Source organism: Nuphar pumila, chromosome 5 (genome assembly GCF_984573655.1).
Source record: "Nuphar pumila chromosome 5, dmNupPumi1.hap1.1, whole genome shotgun sequence".
Taxonomy (NCBI): domain Eukaryota; kingdom Viridiplantae; phylum Streptophyta; class Magnoliopsida; order Nymphaeales; family Nymphaeaceae; genus Nuphar; species Nuphar pumila.
Window position 1 is genome coordinate 111,024,954 of NC_143253.1, and position 20,947 is coordinate 111,045,900.

Here is a 20,947-nt window from a genome sequence, read left to right on the forward strand (position 1 = left end):
TCAATCTAATGCATTGGCAATATGAATTTCCGTCCACTATACCCAGAAATAGGATTTTATTTGACAAGATTACAGTTCTCATGTAAATTAATCCAAAATTAATTGGTTGAGAGAACAAACAAGATGTCAACTAGAACGTGTGTATATTTTGACAAGGAAATCAGAAAATCCATCATGATATGAGAGAGAGAACTCTGGCTGACGGCTCAACAATGAGTTCTCAAGTAAACCCTATTTGTTGTACAAGTAAATCAAATGAAGCTATATGATGATATAAGAGCAAAAATAAGGCAGAATAAGCAAACATGCTAACCTCCCAACTTTATACCTTTTAAATGTAAATAAAAATGCCCTCAGGCTGTGATTACGTCTTTTCATCTGACCACATGACAATGCCCTCTGGTCTCAAGTTTCAATGATTGCCATCATTAAGGCATCCACTCTTGGTAAGAACCTCGTCAGTAAGCATAAAAATTAGAAGCATCAGATACTCATGGTCAAAGCACGCAGCGAGTCTATAATCTAAGAACTTAAAACCAGGTGGAGAATCACAGAAGACAGTTCTTAGATGGCCAAAACTTTCTAAGCATACAGAGGGAAGATTGATTAATACAACGTGTTGTCTCTGTGGCTGATCATACATTTTTACAACCTGAGGAAACTACTTTTCCACTACATAATATCATTTTTGGCATTACATGCCTTCTTGAAAGATTGACAATAACAAACTGAAGATTTTTTATGCTCAGATATCAAAAGAATGGGTGCATTCAGCAAGGAAAAAGTCGTTGGGCTTGACAGTTGAAGACCAGTTTAGCTTTTCAGATCAACAATCTCCTGCTATCAGATTGTCAGCAGCATTCAGCAACTCAATTATCCAGCTTAGTAATTGGATCAAAATAAGCTTCTCCATGTTGGTTAAAACAAGGGTGAGCATAACCGAGCTCGACCAGGGTTAAGTAGCGAGTCTGACATCGCCCACCCCTATAAAGAGCAAAAGGAATGGCTGAATTAGAAAATGAAAGCTAATTTTCATACATCACATAATGTCAATGAAACAAAAGAGAATGATGTACTAAATCTAGCATATGCTCAATACAATAGTACACCATGCAAGAATTTACCTGCTCTGCTGCTTTCCTTTTGAAGAGTCCATATGAAGTAGAAACTATTCTGCAAGATTCTGCAATATGAGCTCCAAAGTCTCCAATTGTAGGCATAGGGCTTTTTAACAAGATTTCATCTGTTTCTGACTGGTCAGCATCATGCTTCCTTGAAAACCCTTTCCTTGTTGACGCTCGGATGAAATGTAAAAGAACATGGGCCTGCATTGCAAGAATTCAGCTACCTTTTGATGGTTAGATGAAATTCAATACTGGAATGGGTTGCATGTTGGACTTACATGGAAAGCAGCCTTTAGAATATCATCTGGCTTTGCCTGTTCCTTGAGCAATGCATACACATAACCCTTCAAGGGATTATAGGTAACAATATATCGCTCTTTCTGTCATGGACATTTAATTCTTAGTGAACCATAAATGTGGAAACTTAAAATGTATGTACAAGAGATCAGAAATTACTTCGAAAAGAGGTTCAATTGCCAAAAAGGAAGCTGGCTCCTGAAAAGCCTCCCTAAATCTTGATCCTACCAGTCACCAAATAGAAGAAGCTCAAAATAAGACACAGAGAGACAGCAGAGCAACAAAGATCTATGGAAAAGTGGATGACATACCTAGAATGATTGGTCTAGCTTTATACCAAGGAGGATTGAAGATGCTCTCCTTCGTATTGCCCTCCTTTAGTGACGGAACTTGGCCTGCAAGTTAGAGGTGAAAAGAAAGCATACTAAGCAGTGAGAGAAATCTAGGAAATGAGACAAACCACATACACAGCAAACATTATTCAAAGAGTAAGAACCATCTATCACAATGCAAGTTATTGCATTAGAGGAATTAATTGAATGTGAAATCCAAAAGTGTTGCTTCGCAATGAAGATAAGCTATAGAGATGTAGACCATGCAGTCCTACTGCCCACAAGATAACACTAATCTGTGGAAGTTGTGCCCTAGGTATATTTGTGCCATGCAAAGTAATAAAAAGAGAAAGAAAGAGGAGAAAGAAACAATAGCAGCCAAGAAAAGACGTCTCCAATGTGGGCTTTTCCAGTTACAATAACTCGAGTCGAACTTTAAAAAGAAGGTATGAACACAAGGACAAGCATCAGTGGAAAAATAATAAATTTGTGTACACTTGTAGAGTTGAAAGGATAATCCTAATTCATATGCAGTTTGTAAAATTGATGAAGCTGGTAGATTAAAGCAACAACGAAAAAGAGAGAAGGTTTGCAAAATCATATATATGGGACCATAATATTATTGGATACGAGTAAGCATAGGGCAGGTTTTGCCTTGATTTCAATATATGACCAAATGAGGAAATTGTAATAATAGTGATATGCTTTTTTTTTAGAATTTTCAATAAAATCCACCATTAACTATAATGTTGTCACAATTGGCATACAAGGTCATAAAAGCTACAGTAGATCCTACATGATAAAACTTGAACTACTTGTGTGATAACATTCTTCTCAAGTCAATAAGGCCATATGTGATGGAATTATGCACATTTTCTAAGTTAAATAGGTCAGTTGCCATAGTAGCAACATGCTTTTAGGCAGGTCAAAATCATCAATTCTAGTCTCCATGATTAGTATCCATTTTTTTCATACCTGTTTCTAGAAAGGATTCAACAGCCACAGTGAATCTTGCTTTGTTTAACGTATGCAACACAACAGACTTCACCTGAAAATACATACATTGGCTCTTATATACAATTAGAGCAAATATTGCAAGAGATAATAGAATACATGGGTGTCATGAAGATAGGCAAACCTCTTTATACGCACTGAGAACGTATCCACATGACAGAAGTGAGAAAGTGGCCACCAATGAAGGATTTTGCTTAGATATCATGATACTTAGCCCAGTCCCCAACTTTGCACAAAAAAATGTTCAATTCAACATCAGCAGATGTCATAAATCCAAAAATAAGTTTTCCCTGAATAAAACAGAAGAAATGGAAAAGGAAAGGAAAAGCAACTGATAATTGTGAAAATTTCATATAGACATTTAAGGATAACCTTAATACTGGACATAGCCACTTATTTTCCTAGCAAACTGACATGCAAAACTCACATAAATAAGGCTTATCTCATTCCCTAAGTGCTATGGTATATTTACAGGAAGAGGTCAGTGTCAGCACATCATGATAACATTTTCCCACATGAATATACAGATACACCCATTAAAATACTAACTGAGAATATTATGAACTCTTTTTAACTAAGCATGGCCAGAACACCTCCCTGACAGAGAAAAAATTCTGCTCCAGCTCCATATTTACTGGTTACATGCTTCAGCAAAATTTTCAACATAGCATAGACACCTAAATTTTGAACTAGCTCGGCAAGGTCTTAAGTATATCCTTGGTTTGGTTTCAACTAGTTTCTTCTTCTTCCTGATTGTTTCAGAGTTAAAGATTGCTAACTTGCATCAGTCTATGACTCTATGCACTGATCAAAATCAAACTTATATTAGATTCAGACAGGTTTGGTTTGGATCCAACCTGTGTGGATCAGTTTAGAAATAGATTCTCTATGGGCCAACATCTATAATTAAAAGGGTGGATATAGATTTTGTGAAATTGTCATGTCAGAACCTGAATTCTTTAGAAAGTCATTCATGTGAAATTTCGTGCAAAATAGTGAAACACCAAAAATACCCTTGAAGAAATTGGTTTGAAAATTATGAAAAATTCAAGAAAATATATTCTAAGTTGAACTTAGGCTTAACCCACATCCATTCCGGGGTATTATGTGGTTTCCATAAGTTTTCTACCAAAATGATCAAAATACCACTCATTCAATAATTGATTTCCAAAAATAACCCCGACTGCTTCAAATGACTCAAAATATTTTTAATTATAGTCCCAAAACTCAATTAAATCTCCAAGGTACTACTAAATTCTAAAACCTCTAAATCTCCAAGATTGAGTCTACTTGTCAAAAACCTAAATTAATCGTAGAGGAGCTTCAATCATTTAAAATCATAAAAAGTGTCTACATTTGTTTTGATTTTCTTAAAATTAGGAGGTTAGGGGTCTCACTCAGGAAAACGGAAGGAGAGGCTTGGGGGCACATTTGGATCAATACAAGGCCACAAGACAGAGGTGAAGTCAAACATTTAGTTAAGAATGACAAAAACTAATGTTTACTACAATAAATTGGAAAAAGAAGTTACAAAAAGGCCTTATAATGCTGGGGAGAGGAGGAAGAGGATTTTGAAAGTCGGAATCAATTTCGATGTTGGGCATTTCCTCTAAAAAAAGAGAGAAAAGGGAAAACTTGTCATCATGGCATGCATACATCACCAACATACACTACAACAAGAAGGGAGACCTAGAGCCATGTTGGAGCTCCTGAAGATTGAACATTAGATGTGATATGTTGACCTCTCTTTGATATTTGAATTAATTGAGAAAAGGCAAAATCTAGCACAATTTTAAAGGTCTTAGGCAAGACCAGTGTATGTATGGATGACCAAATGCATATTTAACGGAAACCTAATCTCTGGCCTATTTGATCACAATTTGTTTGACTGAATATTGTTTTACTGGCGACTGTTACACATAGGCACTTTCACTGTTATCCCAAATATTGCAGGTCAAACCCTTTTCTTCATAGTCCAATCAACTACCTTTCTACATCATCCCATATAAGACTAGATATAGCTGAAAGACATGTAACTCAAACACATAAAATTAGAAGTGTTCAGAATTCTGCTAAAAATATGAACAGCTAGCTTCCAAGATAATGAACAATAGTAATTCTTGATTCTTTACCATAGGGAGTATTTCTTTCACCACTACACATGTTTGTATGGTGTATAGTAACTGCAAAGATGTTAGACTAAACGCGTAGAGTATAGCATTGTAGATATTGACAGTTCATTTTCTCTCATCAACGAAAGTTAGTCCTCATGCCTTTTCTAACTAATCTGATAAAAGACCTCAACCCATCAAGAGTATCTATTATTTTCACAAAATCATCTACTACACAATAGGTTTTTCTTTATCATGTTGGAGCCCATAATCCTCACTAGAGTCGAATGATGTCAATTGTCATCTCCTTATATGGTTGACAGTATCAACCCCCATATTTCTTGTTTTATACCTAGAGAGACACTCGAATGTAAACAAACGCATGCACGCACATGCATGTGTGCACAGTGATATAATGTTTAGACCTTAACAACACATTCTACATTAGACTATATCGACACACGATCTAAATTGCAAGCTTAGATTGATTATCCCTCAGATGAGTCTTGGTTTTCTCTAGAAGCACGATGGGGTGTCCTTGATTGGAACCAAAGGTCAATGATTTGCAACAATCTGCAATGAAAATTACCGAACAGAAACAGGCCCAATAATGTCCCATAAGCAATGATGATTCACATTCAAGAAGTCAAGGGAACGAGACAGGGCAATAATCTTCCAGCCTCGGCCCACATCACACTGCCCTGCTCTCGTATTTTTTGAAGAAGACATGACACAGGGATAGAGAGTGAATAAAAAAATGCTTTCCAGGATGTCCACCCTCCACGGAGACCCAAAAGTGGCAGATTTGTCTATTCTCTTTTGATTCTAACAATGCCTCATCCAGTTGAAGGGTCCATCAGGATAGGGGGGACTGTTTGGCTAAACAAAAAAAAGGCATCACGCAAAGTCTAAGGGTATGTTTGGTGTATCCCATGTGATTTGGAATTACATGAGATGAAATCACATGATTTGGAGTCATATGATTCCAAATCACAAGGTAGAATATGTGATTTGTGTAATGAAATAAAGTGTGCACAAACACAATGTTACTGAAGGGCTACAAAAGTGCACAAACACAAAAGCCACTCATGAGTTAAATCCAATAAGCTACAAAGGGCTAAGCAAACAAAACTCACAAAGAGCAAGAACACACACATAAAAAAATATAATTCTTTTATAAAATGCTTAAGGAAAGCATTAACAAGAGAGGGTCACAAACCCTCTTTAAATAGGCTACAAGGCAGCTCAATAGAGCTGTTGGAGAGCCCTAACAACTCTATTGGCTGTTTACAAAAATGACCTTTCACACTAGTGAAAGGGACACCAAACAAAATAATAACAAAAAAAAGATTACAATGCTGCCCCCTAATGGGAAGTTCCTATTACATTGGGAGAAAATGATGAAAATGCCCCCGGTGGGCATTAATAATTTACGATCATAGGAACATAATATATATAAATATAAATGTGTATATATATATATATACATAAACAAGAAATATATATCCAAACAAATATATACATATATGAATATATGTATATATTTTAACACTCCCCTCAAACTGACGTTGAGATCACCGGGAGTTTGCCAAGAAGAAAAGAGAAGCGAGGCGACGATAGAGCTTTGATGAAGAAGTCTACAAGCTGACATTCTGATGTAACATAAGAAAGCTCAATAGTGCCTTTCAGAAATTCTTCTCTAACATAATGGCAGTCCATTTTAATATGTTTTGTGTGTTTGTGAAAGGTGTGGCTGCTAGCAATATAGATTGCACTTTTATTGTCGCAACACATCTTCGAAGAAGTAGAGATGATGACTCCCATATCCTTCATCAGACTCAGCCAAACAAGTTCATTAGTAGTTGTCATTGTCCTGTACTCAGCTTCAATGAAAGACAAGGACACCTTTTGTTATTTCTTACATCTCCATGATATAAGTGAATCACCAAGAAATACACAGTAACTTGTAGTGAAAATACGATCATTGGGATTATTACCCCAATCAAAGTCAGTATAAGCAATTAAACTAGGAGATGAAGAAGAAGATAAAACAAGTCCTTTGGTCATTATGCATGATTGCTGCCATACGAAAGGAAGTAGGAGAATTGCTGAAATTGACTTGCATTGTGAATCGCATGTCTATATCCAACTTAGTGATGGATAAGTATGTAAGAGACCCGATCAACTGACGATAGAGAGTAGGATCCTCTAATAAAATTCCATCATTGGCCCTCATCTTGGCATTGATCACCTCTGGAGTATCCATCTTCTAATAATAATATCTGATGTAAGTTTCATTTAAGAAAGCAGATACCCTTTAGGAGAGTAGGCAACTTCAATACCTAAAAAATACCTTAGAAAACCAAGGTCAGACATATCAAAATTTCTTTTAAGAATATTCTTAATTTCTTTAATGCCCCTTCTATCATTTTCAATGATGATCATATCATCAACATATAATAACAAAATAATTATACTATTCCCTACATTTCTAACAAATCCAAATGTATCTAAAATTCAATATTTTCCAAGATTGCAAAAATTTTGTAATATTAATGACTTTACTTGTGAAGATTGTGTTCTTAAAAAAATGATGAGATTACCATTTAATTGTAGAACATTTATTTCATCTAGACCACTTGAGTTAGTTCATTCGGATGTTTGGGATCCAACATCAATTATGCCAAAAGGTGAATATGCATATTATGTAATATTTGTGGATGACTTCACTAGATATACTTGGTTTACTTAAACATAAATTTGAAGTTTTTTCTCATTTACAAAACTTTCATAAGTTGGTTAAAAATAGATTTAATACTGATATTTTCATATTTCGTACTAATTCAAGGGAAGAGTTGTTGTCCAACGAATTTAAAAATTATCTCACCTTATGTGGCATCACATATCAAAGATCTTGCCCAAAAATGACTTAGCTGAAAGGAAACATAAGCACATTGTGAAAACTTCAAGAACTTTAATTATTGCTAGTCATGTTCCTAGGGTTTTCTGAGGAGAAGTCATTTTCATTGTTGTTTATCTTATAAACATAATGTCATCCTCATCTTTACAAAATATCTCTCTAATTGAAAAGTTTTTTGAATTCACTCTTGATTATTCTAAATTAAGAGTTTTTTTTTGCAAATGTTTTGTTTTAACTAATAAAAATGACAAATTTTGACCTAAAGCTATTTCTTGTGCTTTCTTTGGTTATGTTGAGTCATCAACAACCAAAAGTAATATAGGTGTTATGATTCTAAGAATGAAAAATTATATATTTCAAGAAATGTGACTTTTTTGAAAAAAGAAAACTTCTTTGATAATGAACAATCTAAGAAAGCAAACGAGTATTCTTTTTTGCTTGAACTTGTCTCAAAATAAGATACTAATGATTGTAATTGTAAGTACAATCTTGAGAATGTTAATTAATCAAGAGACATAGTATCTCTTGAAGAACAATTTCATGATGATCAAACTTGTGTGTAATACTCTATACGTGGGAATCAAAAAACTCCATGTGCACTCGAAAATTTTTCTAAATTTGAAAGTAAAGATGAACTGCAAAATAGATCTTTTAGAAAATCAAAACCGCCATCAAAATTTGTATTCTATAACTTCTTTTCTTCAAAATACCAAACATGCAGAGTCTTTATTCATTCATATATAGAACCTTCATCTTATGATGAAGCCAAAGAAAATTTTGAATTGGTTAAAGCCATGAAAATAGAATTAGAAGCATTAGAAAAGGCTCAAACTTGGACTCCTTAAAACCTTTCACAAGTAAAGAAACTCATAGGTTGTAGGTGGGAATATAAGGTAAAAACTAAGAGTGAAACCCTTGAGAAATATAAAGCTAGATTAGTTGTTAAGGAGTATTGACAAGAATATGACATAAATTATGAAGAAAGTTTTGTCTTTGTTGCCCGCATGACCATTGTTAGAACCCTTATAGCAGTTGTTTCACTTAAAAATTGGTTCATATATCAAATGGATATTAAAAATGCTTTCCTCAATGAAAATCCTATGGAAGAAGCAGTGTTGTACGTATCATACTGTATCGTATAATACAACACGATACTTTTGGGTTTTGTGATATGATACACACTCGTATCATGAAAGTGTATATCATACCTGTATCGGGTGTATCATATGATACACTCTTGTATTGTGTTGTATCATACGATACAGGGTGTATCGTACGATACAACTTAGGCACACTTTAAAAAGTCCAAAAGTTATTTTTTTCATTTTGGGTTTTAAATACCTTTTAAGGGTCGACTTCTCTGTTTGTCTAAAAGCCATTAGAAGTGCATTTTCACCATTTTTGCACCCAAAGAAGTGGGTTAAGGTAAAGAAAAAAAAAAGCATTTCCACCATTTTTCACTCAAGAAAATAGGTTAAGATAGAAAATCTTTATTATGAGTAAAATTACAAAGCTACTCTCCAAAATATTTTGTCTCGAGAGGCATTGCCCCCTTAGAACCCCCCGACAATCTTAAAAATGCTTTCCTCAATGAAAATCTTATGGAAAAAGCAGTGTTGTATGTATCGTGCAGTATGATACGATACTTTTGGGTTTTGCGATACGATATACACTCGTATCGTATCAGTGTATATCATACTTGTATCAGGTGTATCGTACGATACACTCTTGTATTGTACCATATCATACAATTAAGGGTGTATCGTACAATACACCTTAGGCACACTTTAAAAAGGCTGAAAGTTATTTTTTTCATTTTGGATTGTAAATACCTTTTGAGGGCAGACTTCTTCATTTGTCTAGAGGCCATTAGAAGTGCATTTCCACTATTTTTTTACCTAAAGTGGATTAAGATAAAAAATATATATTTCCACCATTTTTCACTCAAGAAAATGGGTTAAGGCAAAAAATCTTTATTATGAATAAAATTATAAAGCTACTCTCAAAAAATATTTTGCCTCGGGGGGTGTTGCCCCTATAACCCTCTTCCAACTTACCTCAAAGTTGGATCCGCGAAAATTAAGAATTTATATCAAGGTAGCAATTAGGCTTCACACTCCAAAAAAGATGGCATAAGATGATTCGGTATGATAATGGGGAACTCAAGTAATGAGTGGAAACCGATTGAAAATCGAGTGCAATTATTACCATAATATTTTTATTTATGTAATATTAAAGTATGAGCCTTGTGTCATGTTCTTAATTGCAAGATATTTAATATTTTACATTGTTCTTGTAAGATAGTTGATGCTTGGTGATGTCTTATGCAGCTCATAGAGACATAAATGCTTCATATGTGCTTTTATAGTTGTATTTTGTACAATTTATCATTGTTTCATGTGATATAATCTTTTTAGAATTTTTGCAAATTTTTTTATTTTTCTTGATTTTTTTGGATTTTTTTTAAAAAAAATTATTAACAATTTATGCTACATTTATGATCCGATATGGTGTTACTTTGGGCCCGACCGATCCGGGTAATGATATGATACAACCTTAGGAAGAAGTATACATAGAGGCACCCCCAGGTATAAGTAGGGTTGTTAACGGGTTAGTTTTATTCAGACCCAAACTGGACCAAACCCTATAGGGTCCAGATATGGTGACAAATAAGAAGACCCAATTAAGACTCGAGCCCGGAACCAAAGGTCCGTTTAATACATGGACCCAGGTATAGTTTGTACAATTTTATACCAGACCTAGGCTTGACCCAAATTCCGATTAAGGCCTGTAATTTTTCAATGTAAAAATGATAAAAAAAAATATTAATTTACAGGATATGGTCCAACTCTGGTTCATGTAGCTCTTATCGGATTCGGGTATGGTTTCTCTTATAGTAGATCCGATTAGACTCGGGTCCGGACCCTATACCATACCCAAAAATATAATCCAAGTTTGGTTCCACCTGGGTCCGAACCAAACCCGACCCATTGACACCCCTAGGTATAAGCATCCCCAAAAGGAAGGCTCTTCGCCTACTAAAGGCATTGTCTGGTTTAAAACAAACGACAAAAGCTTGGTATGATAAATTTAGCAAAGTTACGCTTGATATTGGACTTAAATCTTGTTTGACTGATATTGCTCTGTTTGTTAAGGAATCTGATGCAGGTATAATCATTTTGCTCCTCTAAGTTGATGACATGATTATCACTAGAAGAGGGATAAACAGGTAGTTGAAAATATTAAAAAAAAAATTAATTTTGAAATGATTGATTTGGGGTTTTTTAAGATACCTCCCCCTAGAGAATATCTATTATCTTAGTCAAAATTTTGTTCTGATATTATTCTCAGGTCTGAAATCACAGATGATAAAAGAGTTGATACTCCTGAAGTCACAAATGTCAAAATGAAAATTGATGATGGGGAGCCTCTTGACGATCCCACACCCTATCGACAACTTATCAAAGCTCTCTCTTGTCAATTACTAAACTAGACATAGCACATGTTGTTTACTCAACAAGTCAATTTTAGCATACTCCCACATCTGTTCATATGGGGGTTATTTTGCGTATCATTAGATACCTTAAAAAATTTATTTCTAGAGGCTTTTTTGTGTCTTCTTCATTTGCATTAGACTTACTTGCTTATACTAATGAAGATTTAGGAGGTGATCCCAACAATAGGCACTCGACCACGGGTTTCTATGTTTTTTTAGGTGAATCTCTAATATCGTGACAGTGCAAAAAACAACAAAAGGTTTTTCTTCCTTCAATGGAAGTTGAATACCAGGCCATGGCCACTACTACAATAGAAATGGTATGGTTGAGAAGACTGTTGACTAATATGAGAATCCAAATTCAAGGAGCTTCAAAGATGTGTTGTGACAATAAGAGTGTTATCTACATCGCTAGCAACTACACATTTCATGAGAGAACCAAGCACATTGAGATGGATTGTCATTACGTACGAGAGAAAGATCTTCAAGGTGTCATTGATCTGCTTTATGTCACATAAAAGTACCAATTGGTAGATTTTTTCACCAAACCTCTCTCAGCTCCTAGATTTTCACTTCCTTCTTAGCAAACTTTTAGTTATCTTACCGTAAGTTTGAAGGAGAGTGTTAAATTGTATATATATACATATATATATATATTATATATACATATATATATATATATATTTATATATGTATATATATTTTTGTAAACTTTTTTTATTTTGTATTTGTTTTTTTACTAGTCAACATAGAGTTGATTAGTTGCCAGCGACTACAAATAAAGTTGTTGGATTCAATGTCGTATGTATCGTACCATATTGTACGATGTAGTACGGTGTGATACATATCATTACTATAAGGAATAACGATATGATACGCACTCGTATCGCAATACGAGTGTGTATTGTAATTGTATTGTATGTATCATACAATAAAGGGTGGGCACATCTAAAATGATTGAATCGTAATTTTTCAATTTTGGGTTTTAAAGACCTCTTGAGGGTCGACTCTCTCATTTGTGTAAAAGCCATTAAAGATGTATTCACACACCCTAGAACTCGTGAGAGCGATTTGGGGGTCGATCTATGTGCAAGGGACAAGGCTTTTAGGGTTTGCTAAAGTAAAAGTGCAATTCTACCATTTTTCCACTCAGGGAAGTGGGTTAAGGTAAAAAAGTCATTATTATGAATAAAAATTACAAAGCTACCCTCCAAAAAAATTATGACTCGGAAGGTGCTTCCCTCCGCCAACTTACCACAAAGTTAGATCCATAAAAATTAGAGATTTATATCAAGGTAGAAATCAAGTTCCATACTCCTTTAACAAAGATCGCATCAGATGATCCAGCATGGCAATAGGGCACTCAAGTAATGATTGAAAATCGAGTGCAACTATTGCCATAACATTTTTGCTTATGTAATATGAAAATTTGAGTCTTGTAGCATGTTCTTAATTGCAAGATATTTAATATTTTTCATTGTTGGTGATGTCTTATGCAGCTCATAGACATAAATGCTTCATATATGATTTTATAGATGTATTTTGTATAATTCATCATTGTTTCATGTGTTATGATTTTTTTAAACATTTTGCTAGTTTTTCTGTTTTTTATGATTTTTTTAAATTTTTTTATTAAAATTTATGATTTTTTTGAAATTTTTTATTAAAAATTATGATTTTTTATGATACAATACATATCTTATTTTGGGCCCGATTGATACAGGTAACGATACGATACTTATAACCTTGGTTGGACTAGCTCCAACAACTCTTTTGGGCTCTCTATTGTATATATAAAAGGGGGTGAACCCCCTCATTCTTTGTAATGCTTCTTGAATTTTATGTGATCAATAAAAATATTATTTTTTAATATTTGAGACTTTGTGTGTATCCCCCTAGGGGGATTTGTGAGTGTGTCCATAGAGACCACTTTTGTGCTTGTCAACTTTTGCTTTTGGGTGGAATTTGCTTATGATCGAAGGCTCCTTGGTTCTTCACATATCACAATTTATATTCCTTCTAAGAGTCAAAAAATCAGAGAGAGAGAGAGAATGCTAAGACTAAAGTGACTCTACTCGTAGAAATTGTCCTACCAATAGATACTAGGGCTGTCAACAAGTCAGGTTTATATCGGGTACCCAACTCGACCCGAACTTGAATTTTCAGGTATGGGCATGAAAAGCGCTAACTCAAATAATATATGGAGTCATGGACCGACCTGAACCTGACTCAAGCAATATGAAAGCCAAATTTGGGTCATGATTTTTGCTGAGTACTTGACCCGACCCGGTTTTTTTGTCGGGTACCCGACCCAATATACTGGTTGAATGAATGTATGAGAAGAATGTGGTGTATGAAGATGTATAAGTATGAGAAGGATGTCAATTATGAGCAGGTATTTAGTATCCAATGAATGAATGAGCAGGTTATTGTCAAATTGTTAGCAACATGTATCTAGGTGTCTTTTAACGACTGTCGCTTAGCTCATATTTTCTAAATAAAATTTTAAATAGAAAGTTACAAGACCAGAAAAATATGCAATAATCATACAATAAACCAACTACATACTGATGTTCACAAATACCCTATTCTTTCAATGGAAGGTTCATGGACAAAGGAAAATTGAAATCTCATCCTTCATAGAGGATGTGCCTCATTATGTTTAAAGGACAATATATATCTTGATTCCTGGAAAATGCACTCCTAAAAGGTAAAATCCCATGTACTTATAAAGGGAAGCTGATAGCACATCTTTTCTTTCATCACAAGGAAATAAAATAGCATGAATTTAGTTAGAACATGCTGTTAACCCCATTTCCAGATGAATATAGTCTAGCATGCAGCCAAATAAATATGATAACCAAAAGAACCATGTCAAGGCAAACAATCAACTGCTGTCATAAAGTAGCTCACAGATATCAGCATTTATAGCATGACTAAAACACATAGCAGCCCTCAAGCATAGAAAATAAGGTTATCTATGAAATATTCTATAATTTTTAGAGCATGGCATCAACAACCTCATGTTTGCCAAAGAGGCAAAAGCAATAACAGGTAACAGCTTGACAATCTCTCTTTTTTGGATGGGTTACTTTTGTAAAGTAAAATTGACAGATGCATCCATTTGAACATTATCAGATTTCATATATGATGTTCTCTAAATATATTCAACAAATGTATACACTTGTTTGAAGTTTGAACTAGCACAGTCAAGTCCGATCTTGATCTGTAAATAGATCTACCAAATACACAGACTTTTCAGTTCAGCCATGTCCACACATGGACAAACCTGCACAGAAAACACATGGAACATGTGCAGATACAACAGATACATGCAATGTATGCATGTGAACATACCACAACAAAAGCATATCAAAAGAATAAGTTAAGATCACGAAACTACTGAAAAGTGAAGCCCACAATCCAAAGGTACCAAGGAAAGTAGGCCCTCACTGGTTTTACTTTTGTTTCTATCTCGAGAGAACAATGTGTGCCAAAAAGTTACTACATATTGCTTAAAATGCAAGCCTTGGGTTATATATACAACCACAGGAAATGAGAAAAGCATAGGGTAGCATACCAGATCTGCAATATTTCCCACACACTCCCCTTTAGCAGTGACATCACCAATATTTTCTCCTTTGGCAAAAGCTTTGTATATTGGAGCCCTGGTTGATGTTGATGTCACAGCAGCAACATTCTGCAAAAAAATACATTAGGCAATGCATGATCTCTAATAAACTTCATCCAAGAACATAGAAAATAAATTGTATCATGTAATAACATGCAAAACAAGTTCCTACTTTAGCGACATTAGCTACACAGGCAAATGGTAGAAAGAGATGAGGCACTGCAGTAGTTGCCAACTCTATCCCAGCACCCAACTCCATCAATAGGTCCCCAGAAAAACGAAGCTGCCACACATTCACACCTCAAAGTGAATAATTCAGAAATATGGAAAAATCAACTTAGAAAGAGAATTTAAATCTTATTTACTTGTTTTAGATCATAATCAAACTTCTTTCCTTGACGTGAAAAAAGCATCTTTCCGAAACGGCCTGCACCATCCTGTAGAAGATCAAAAACATTCTTATAAAAGGGGTCACACAACATGGAATATAGAGATCCCATGGAACTATTTCCAAGAAAATATATATTTCATATGTAAAAAGTAATATAACATGGAATGCACATAAAGAACCTTGCTTTTGAGCTGATACCAGCCATGGTAATTTTTGGAAGCGAATCATTCCCTGATGTTTCATCATACATGTCGTTTGAATTAAGATTTTTGTTTTACAGCCTAAGCTACTTTGCATCTCTCAGTTTATGAATTTGGACCATCTGGGACTTTCAAAGATACCTACAACAGCTTTTGTTTCTGGATTGTGTTTCAATGGATGCTGTAGTTAATCATTTCATGTTGAGTGTTTTATTTGTTTGCTTTGGAACCATCTTGGCTTGTTTTCAATTTCACATGGATATTATGTTTTAACTCCCATTCCCTGTCCCTCTTCCTTAAAACTCCACAAAAAAGTAATCTTATGCCATAATCATATCCCTGTGATAAAGCCTGCTTTAGTTCTATTGAAGTACATTCCACACTCTGATTAGATTCTTCAGCCGATGGTGTGATCTTTTTTTATTTTTCACAGCCTTGTGTTTGCTTTTCCTCTGATTGAGCTCATTGTCGTGCTTGTGCTTTACTGGATGAAATCTAGTGAGTATCCATGTTGTTCTTAGCTGACACTATCAGTGAAGAACTTTAACTCTTGTTTGAATGTTCAGCATCTTGACTGGTGATTGCAATGGTGTTCCCCTAACTGGTTTTTGTGTCTGGTACTGTGTTTGGAGCTGCTTGACAGGGAAGATGCAAAGTGGCATATATATCTCCTTAATGGTAATTGGAGGAGTTACATCGTTCTCTTCTCTAACTTCAGTAGGAAGTATCAGATCCCTTGGTGGTTCTAGAGAATCTGGTAGGTCCGGTATGCCTTGTATAATTCTGGAAGACAGAAAAGAAGGAATTCGACAACAGACTGCTGGACTATGACGCAGGTATATTAAAACCTGATCCCAAGCAGTCTGTTGTCGAATTCCTTCTTTTCTGTCTTCTCTTTTCCAGTTATGTCATTGAATGATGGACTGTTTGTTTGTTTGTTTTGTAAGTGCCTATTAAGTACCCTTCATTTTGTATCATCTCAGGGACATTCATACTAGGACCAAAAAGTTACTACTGTAGCTACTTTCGTGATGATTTTTTATGTTTGGAATCAATATATAAAGCTGTTAGGAATAATTAACGTACAAAAGGCTGTGTTTACCCAACAGAAATTGATCAAGTCTACCTTGAGAATCCAGTTAACAGCAACAGCTGCAGAAGTAGCTCCATTTCCAGATATGCCAACCGAATGCAACAATGAACGTGTTGTAAAAACACCCATAGCTCCACCAAAGAAATGCTGCATAAAATGTAGTATGTTAGCACCAAGCTGATAACCAGAAGAGGAGATTAACAAAATTTTAGAAAAGTACCATCTATGTTTTGCGTGGAAGTTTTACCTACTGTCACCCTCACAGGACTTGAGCAAAAAATGATTACTAAAACAAAAATTATAAAAAGAAAAAGAAAAATAACAGTGCAATGCAAAATGCAGCTTGACACAAAAGCACATGATGCCAATACCTAAGCTCAGTAAATGTCCAAGAAAAGATCAATATCAAAGACGCAAGTTCCACATTGGGTAATAATATACCTTCAAAGCTCTCCATTTCATGTAAGGTACATAGGAGGGGGTGACACTATCTGGAAATCCTTCTGGTACTACATAAGCCCTGACAAAAGAAACTAGCTCCTGCAACAAGAGAAACTACAAACTTTCAACTTCAAACAGTATATAGAAGAAAGAAATGAGTGATCCTACAGAGAAAAATAACAAGCACAATAAATTTTGTGTTGCATGAGCAAACATACAAGCTTCATGGATCAAAGTTAATTGGAAAGCGATTTTTCCAAGAAATGATTTTTCCAAGAAATGAAAAGGCTTGAGCCTCAAGGCAAGGTGGAGACTTTTCACTTCATTTACACCAGTTGTGCAAATATTATGATATTTCAAATTAGAATTTTGTGATTTTTCTATTATGAAAATCTTGCTCAAGTTTCATTTCCTAAACTTATCATCATAAAAATTACTTACCTTGCACCATGTGGGATGCCTTCATATTCCCCATGTTAAAATATGTTTATGTATATATATATAGGCAATGTTCATCAGGGGTATTTTGGTCATTTTACCTATGTAATAGGTTCTGTCCATTAGGGACAGATTTGTCTTTTCCTTTTATTTTCTTTATTTTCTGTTTTTAGTATTTCCCTTTTTTATGTAAGGGCTCTATGGTCAAAAGACCATATATTCGTTGGGAGCTCCCAAAGGCCCATGAATCCATGATGTGTATAAATAGGGGCTGTTTGCTCCCTCTTCTTTTATGTTTTTCTTAAGCATAATATAGTGAATAGACTTATTTTTATGTGTTGTGTTCTCTTGTGAGTGCCCTTAGTGGCTATTATATGCACTTTTGTGCTTTTGTATTTGTCATTGATTGGCTTTTATATTGTCCCTTGGTAGACTTGGGTTTGTACCAAGGTTGCCAAACTAGGAAGCAGAAGTAGGAAACGATACGGGAAGTGGAAGCGAGAAGTGAGGCATTTTGAAATTTATACGAAGCGGGAAGCGAAGTATCAATTTGAAAATGAAATATAAATAAAAAATGAAGCAATATGGTAACTTAATAGGAATCGAACAAGAAGCAAATAAAACCTAAAATAAAATTGATTATTCTTATATTTCATGATTTTTCAGTAAAAGAGTTAATGTTTTGTTAAAATCTAACAATGATGGTTACCAATTTAGAGAAAGTACATGGAAAGTGAGTCAAAGAGTGCCAGAAAATACATGAAAAACATGAAAAGAAACGTGATAAAAGCATATAGGAAACATATACCATGTGTTTGGGAAGCATAGAAGAAGCGTGGGGGAATCGAGATTCCCATGAAGTTTCAGAAGCGAGGAGTATCGCGCTTCCGAAGCGAGTTTTCGGGAAGCGTGCTTCCCACCTACCTAAGAAGCTTTCGGTAACTCTGGTTTGTACACATTGTATTTTGCACTTCCACTTGTTTCATTACACCCTACTCTATGCATCTAGGCATGTACTTTTCTGTGTGTGTGTGTACACATACGTGCATTTATGTATGCATGCATGCATGAATGTGTGTTTGTATTTATGTTTGTCTTGGAGTCTTTTTTTCGAGAGGGAGAGAATGGAGTCTCTTATTAGTCTATACTAGTAATGCAACCAGTGGTTAGAGTGGCCCAGAGATACTTACCCAGACGAGAAAGATAAAAACAATCCTTGACAAATACAATAATGTTAAGATTAGCTCCTAATGACTTTTTCAGGCTGATAGTGGTCCACGAGAGTCACTCAAGCCATAAGAAGTAACAGACGTATGAATCTCAAAGCATTCAACATCTAATTGGACTTATTACTTGTTTCGAATTGGTTTTTATAAACCCAAAAAAGACAACCAGAGGATAAGAACTCACGCAGTGTCTGGTAAGAAAACAAGCAAAGCAAAACACTCGAGCAGTACCACTTACTTTATTTAAAGCTCATGTCTATCATAATATCATAAAATTCCTCTAAACCTATACCGATTTGGACCCGCGGGTTTGTCAAACCACACACACACACACAGAGAGAAGGAGAGAGAGAGAGAGAAAAGCACCATTTCCTACTCGCTATTTAATCATTTCGATCATTTAGGAAGATGCCACAAAATGCCATAGAGGATGCCTCAAACTATGGTTCCAAATGCAAAATTGAGCTAAATTCAGAAGCTCAGATGAATGAAAAAGAAGAAAGAAAAGTAAAGAAAAGATGATATCCATTCTCACCAAAAGGTTAAAAGGGAAAACACATATAAAGTAAAACAGCCACTAAATTGAACATCAATACCAATACTAACTTCCAAATTCTGGAGAAGAAACGAACTTAGAACAATCGAAGAACAATCAACGCCTACAAGTTCCAAAAATCCGCAAGCTATGACAAACTTTAGAATCAAAATAAAGAAATAAACACAATTTCCGGTCGGTGACCTCGCATTTCGACAAGGAAGCAACGCACTTCAACAAGATCGACAATAAAAAATCTCCATCAAACCAAAACCTAAAAGCGCAAAATACAGAACGAAAAAAAGGAAAAGGCGACGGAGATCACATCTAATGGGTTCTTCGGCGTCTGGAGAGCGATGGCATGCATCGAACGGCTGAAGCTCCCCGACGGATCCGCCTCGACGACGTAGTTCCACCTACGACCATCCAACACCTCCGAGCAGATCACTCTGGTCTCCGGCCTCGCCTCGCAGACGAGGGCCAACCGCATCTCGGGGCGGACGAGGGCCGCCTCCGGTGCGGCGAGGCTCGTGTTGGCTGAAGCGAGATTCGCGCTGAGCCGCATCGTCTCCTTCACGAGCATCCTCGCGTCCTGGCCGCTCGCGAGCGTCTGAGGCGTCGCTTGCTTGTACCGGATAGGGGCCATGGCAGCTGGCTTCCTTCCTCGTTTGGCTCAATTACAGTGTTGTAAGAAGAAGGAGAAGGAGAATGAAGATGGATCATTGGTTTCGTAGCAGCAGCAGCTCCAGTTGTCCACCCATGGCGGAGCTAACGAGAGGACGGGCACGCCTAAACAGACTTTTCTTCGACCGAAATATATTCGCTTTACAACCGTCATGGGAGGAAAAAGAAAGAACGCGTAGCCACCCAATTCGTACTCACTAGGGTGGGTGTCAACAGGCCTGGTTTACCCGGGCCCGACCAGACCCTATGGGTCCGGGTATGGTAATAAATAATAACACCAGATTATGACCCGAATCCGGACCAGAAGGTCCGATTAATACATGGACCCGGGTATAGTTCGTGAAATTTTATACCAGATCCAGACCTGGACTGAGTTTCGATTAAGAGCCGCAATTTTTCAATGTAAAAATGATAAGAAAATATGGTTTTACTGGGTCTGGTTCATGTAGTTTTTATCTGAATATGATTTTTCTTATAGTGGATCTGATTAAACTCGGTACCAGCACCGATACCATACTCAAAAATTGGGTCCAAGTCTGGTACTACCTGGGTCCGAACCAAACCTGACCCGTTGACGCCCCTAGGGTACATGAGCAGTTGTGCACACACCCAGCACGCATGATTAGGGATGGCAATGGACCGGGGCGGAGGCAGGGGACAGGGTCCCCGCCCCGTCTCAAGATTAGAACCTCCATCCCCACACGGGGATGGATTTTAACCTCCACCCCTGTTTCATGTCCTCCATCCCCGGTTCAAATGGGGATGTGGCGGGGCGGGGCCCCATTTCCCCATAGTCTATTGCCTTCCTTTAAAAGGACCGGGGATGGGGTGGGGCGGGGCAGGGCTAGGCGGAGATCGGGGCAGGGCGGGGAAAAGTGTATGTCCATCCCTGCCTCTATCCCCGAACAGAGATGGATTTTAACCTTCGTCCCCGCCTCCATCCCTGTGTCATACCCTTCATCCCCGATCCAAACAAGGCGAGGCGGGGCAGGGCCCCGCTTTCCCCCGGTCCAC

General features: G+C 36.3%; 1 protein-coding gene across 1 annotated transcript; it reads right to left on the minus strand.

Moving 5' to 3' along the window:
- Positions 1-564: 564 nt before the first annotated feature.
- On the minus strand, positions 565-20,093 carry LOC149838116 (protein root UVB sensitive 6-like). The gene is made up of 13 exons (XM_090006386.1): positions 19,575-20,093; positions 17,051-17,149; positions 16,643-16,756; positions 15,291-15,362; positions 15,098-15,208; positions 14,875-14,994; positions 2,892-2,993; positions 2,729-2,801; positions 1,733-1,816; positions 1,581-1,645; positions 1,403-1,504; positions 1,125-1,325; positions 565-984 (listed from the first exon to the last, which is right to left on the minus strand). Exons 1-13 carry the CDS (start codon positions 19,893-19,895, stop codon positions 919-921), a joined length of 1,530 nt encoding a protein of 509 aa, XP_089862512.1. The 5' UTR covers positions 19,896-20,093; the 3' UTR covers positions 565-918.
- Between the last annotated feature and the right edge of the window lie 854 nt (positions 20,094-20,947).

Coding starts and splice junctions, on each gene's coding strand:
- LOC149838116 (XM_090006386.1), bottom strand. CDS start 19,895: ATGGCCCCTATCCGGTACAAGCAAGCGACGCCTCAGACGCTCGCGAGC. Junction 15,209..15,290: donor TTGATTATGATCTAAAACAA/GTAAATAAGATT, acceptor AATGTGTGGCAG/CTTCGTTTTTCTGGGGACCT. Junction 1,505..1,580: donor CAATTGAACCTCTTTTCGAA/GTAATTTCTGAT, acceptor TGTCCATGACAG/AAAGAGCGATATATTGTTAC.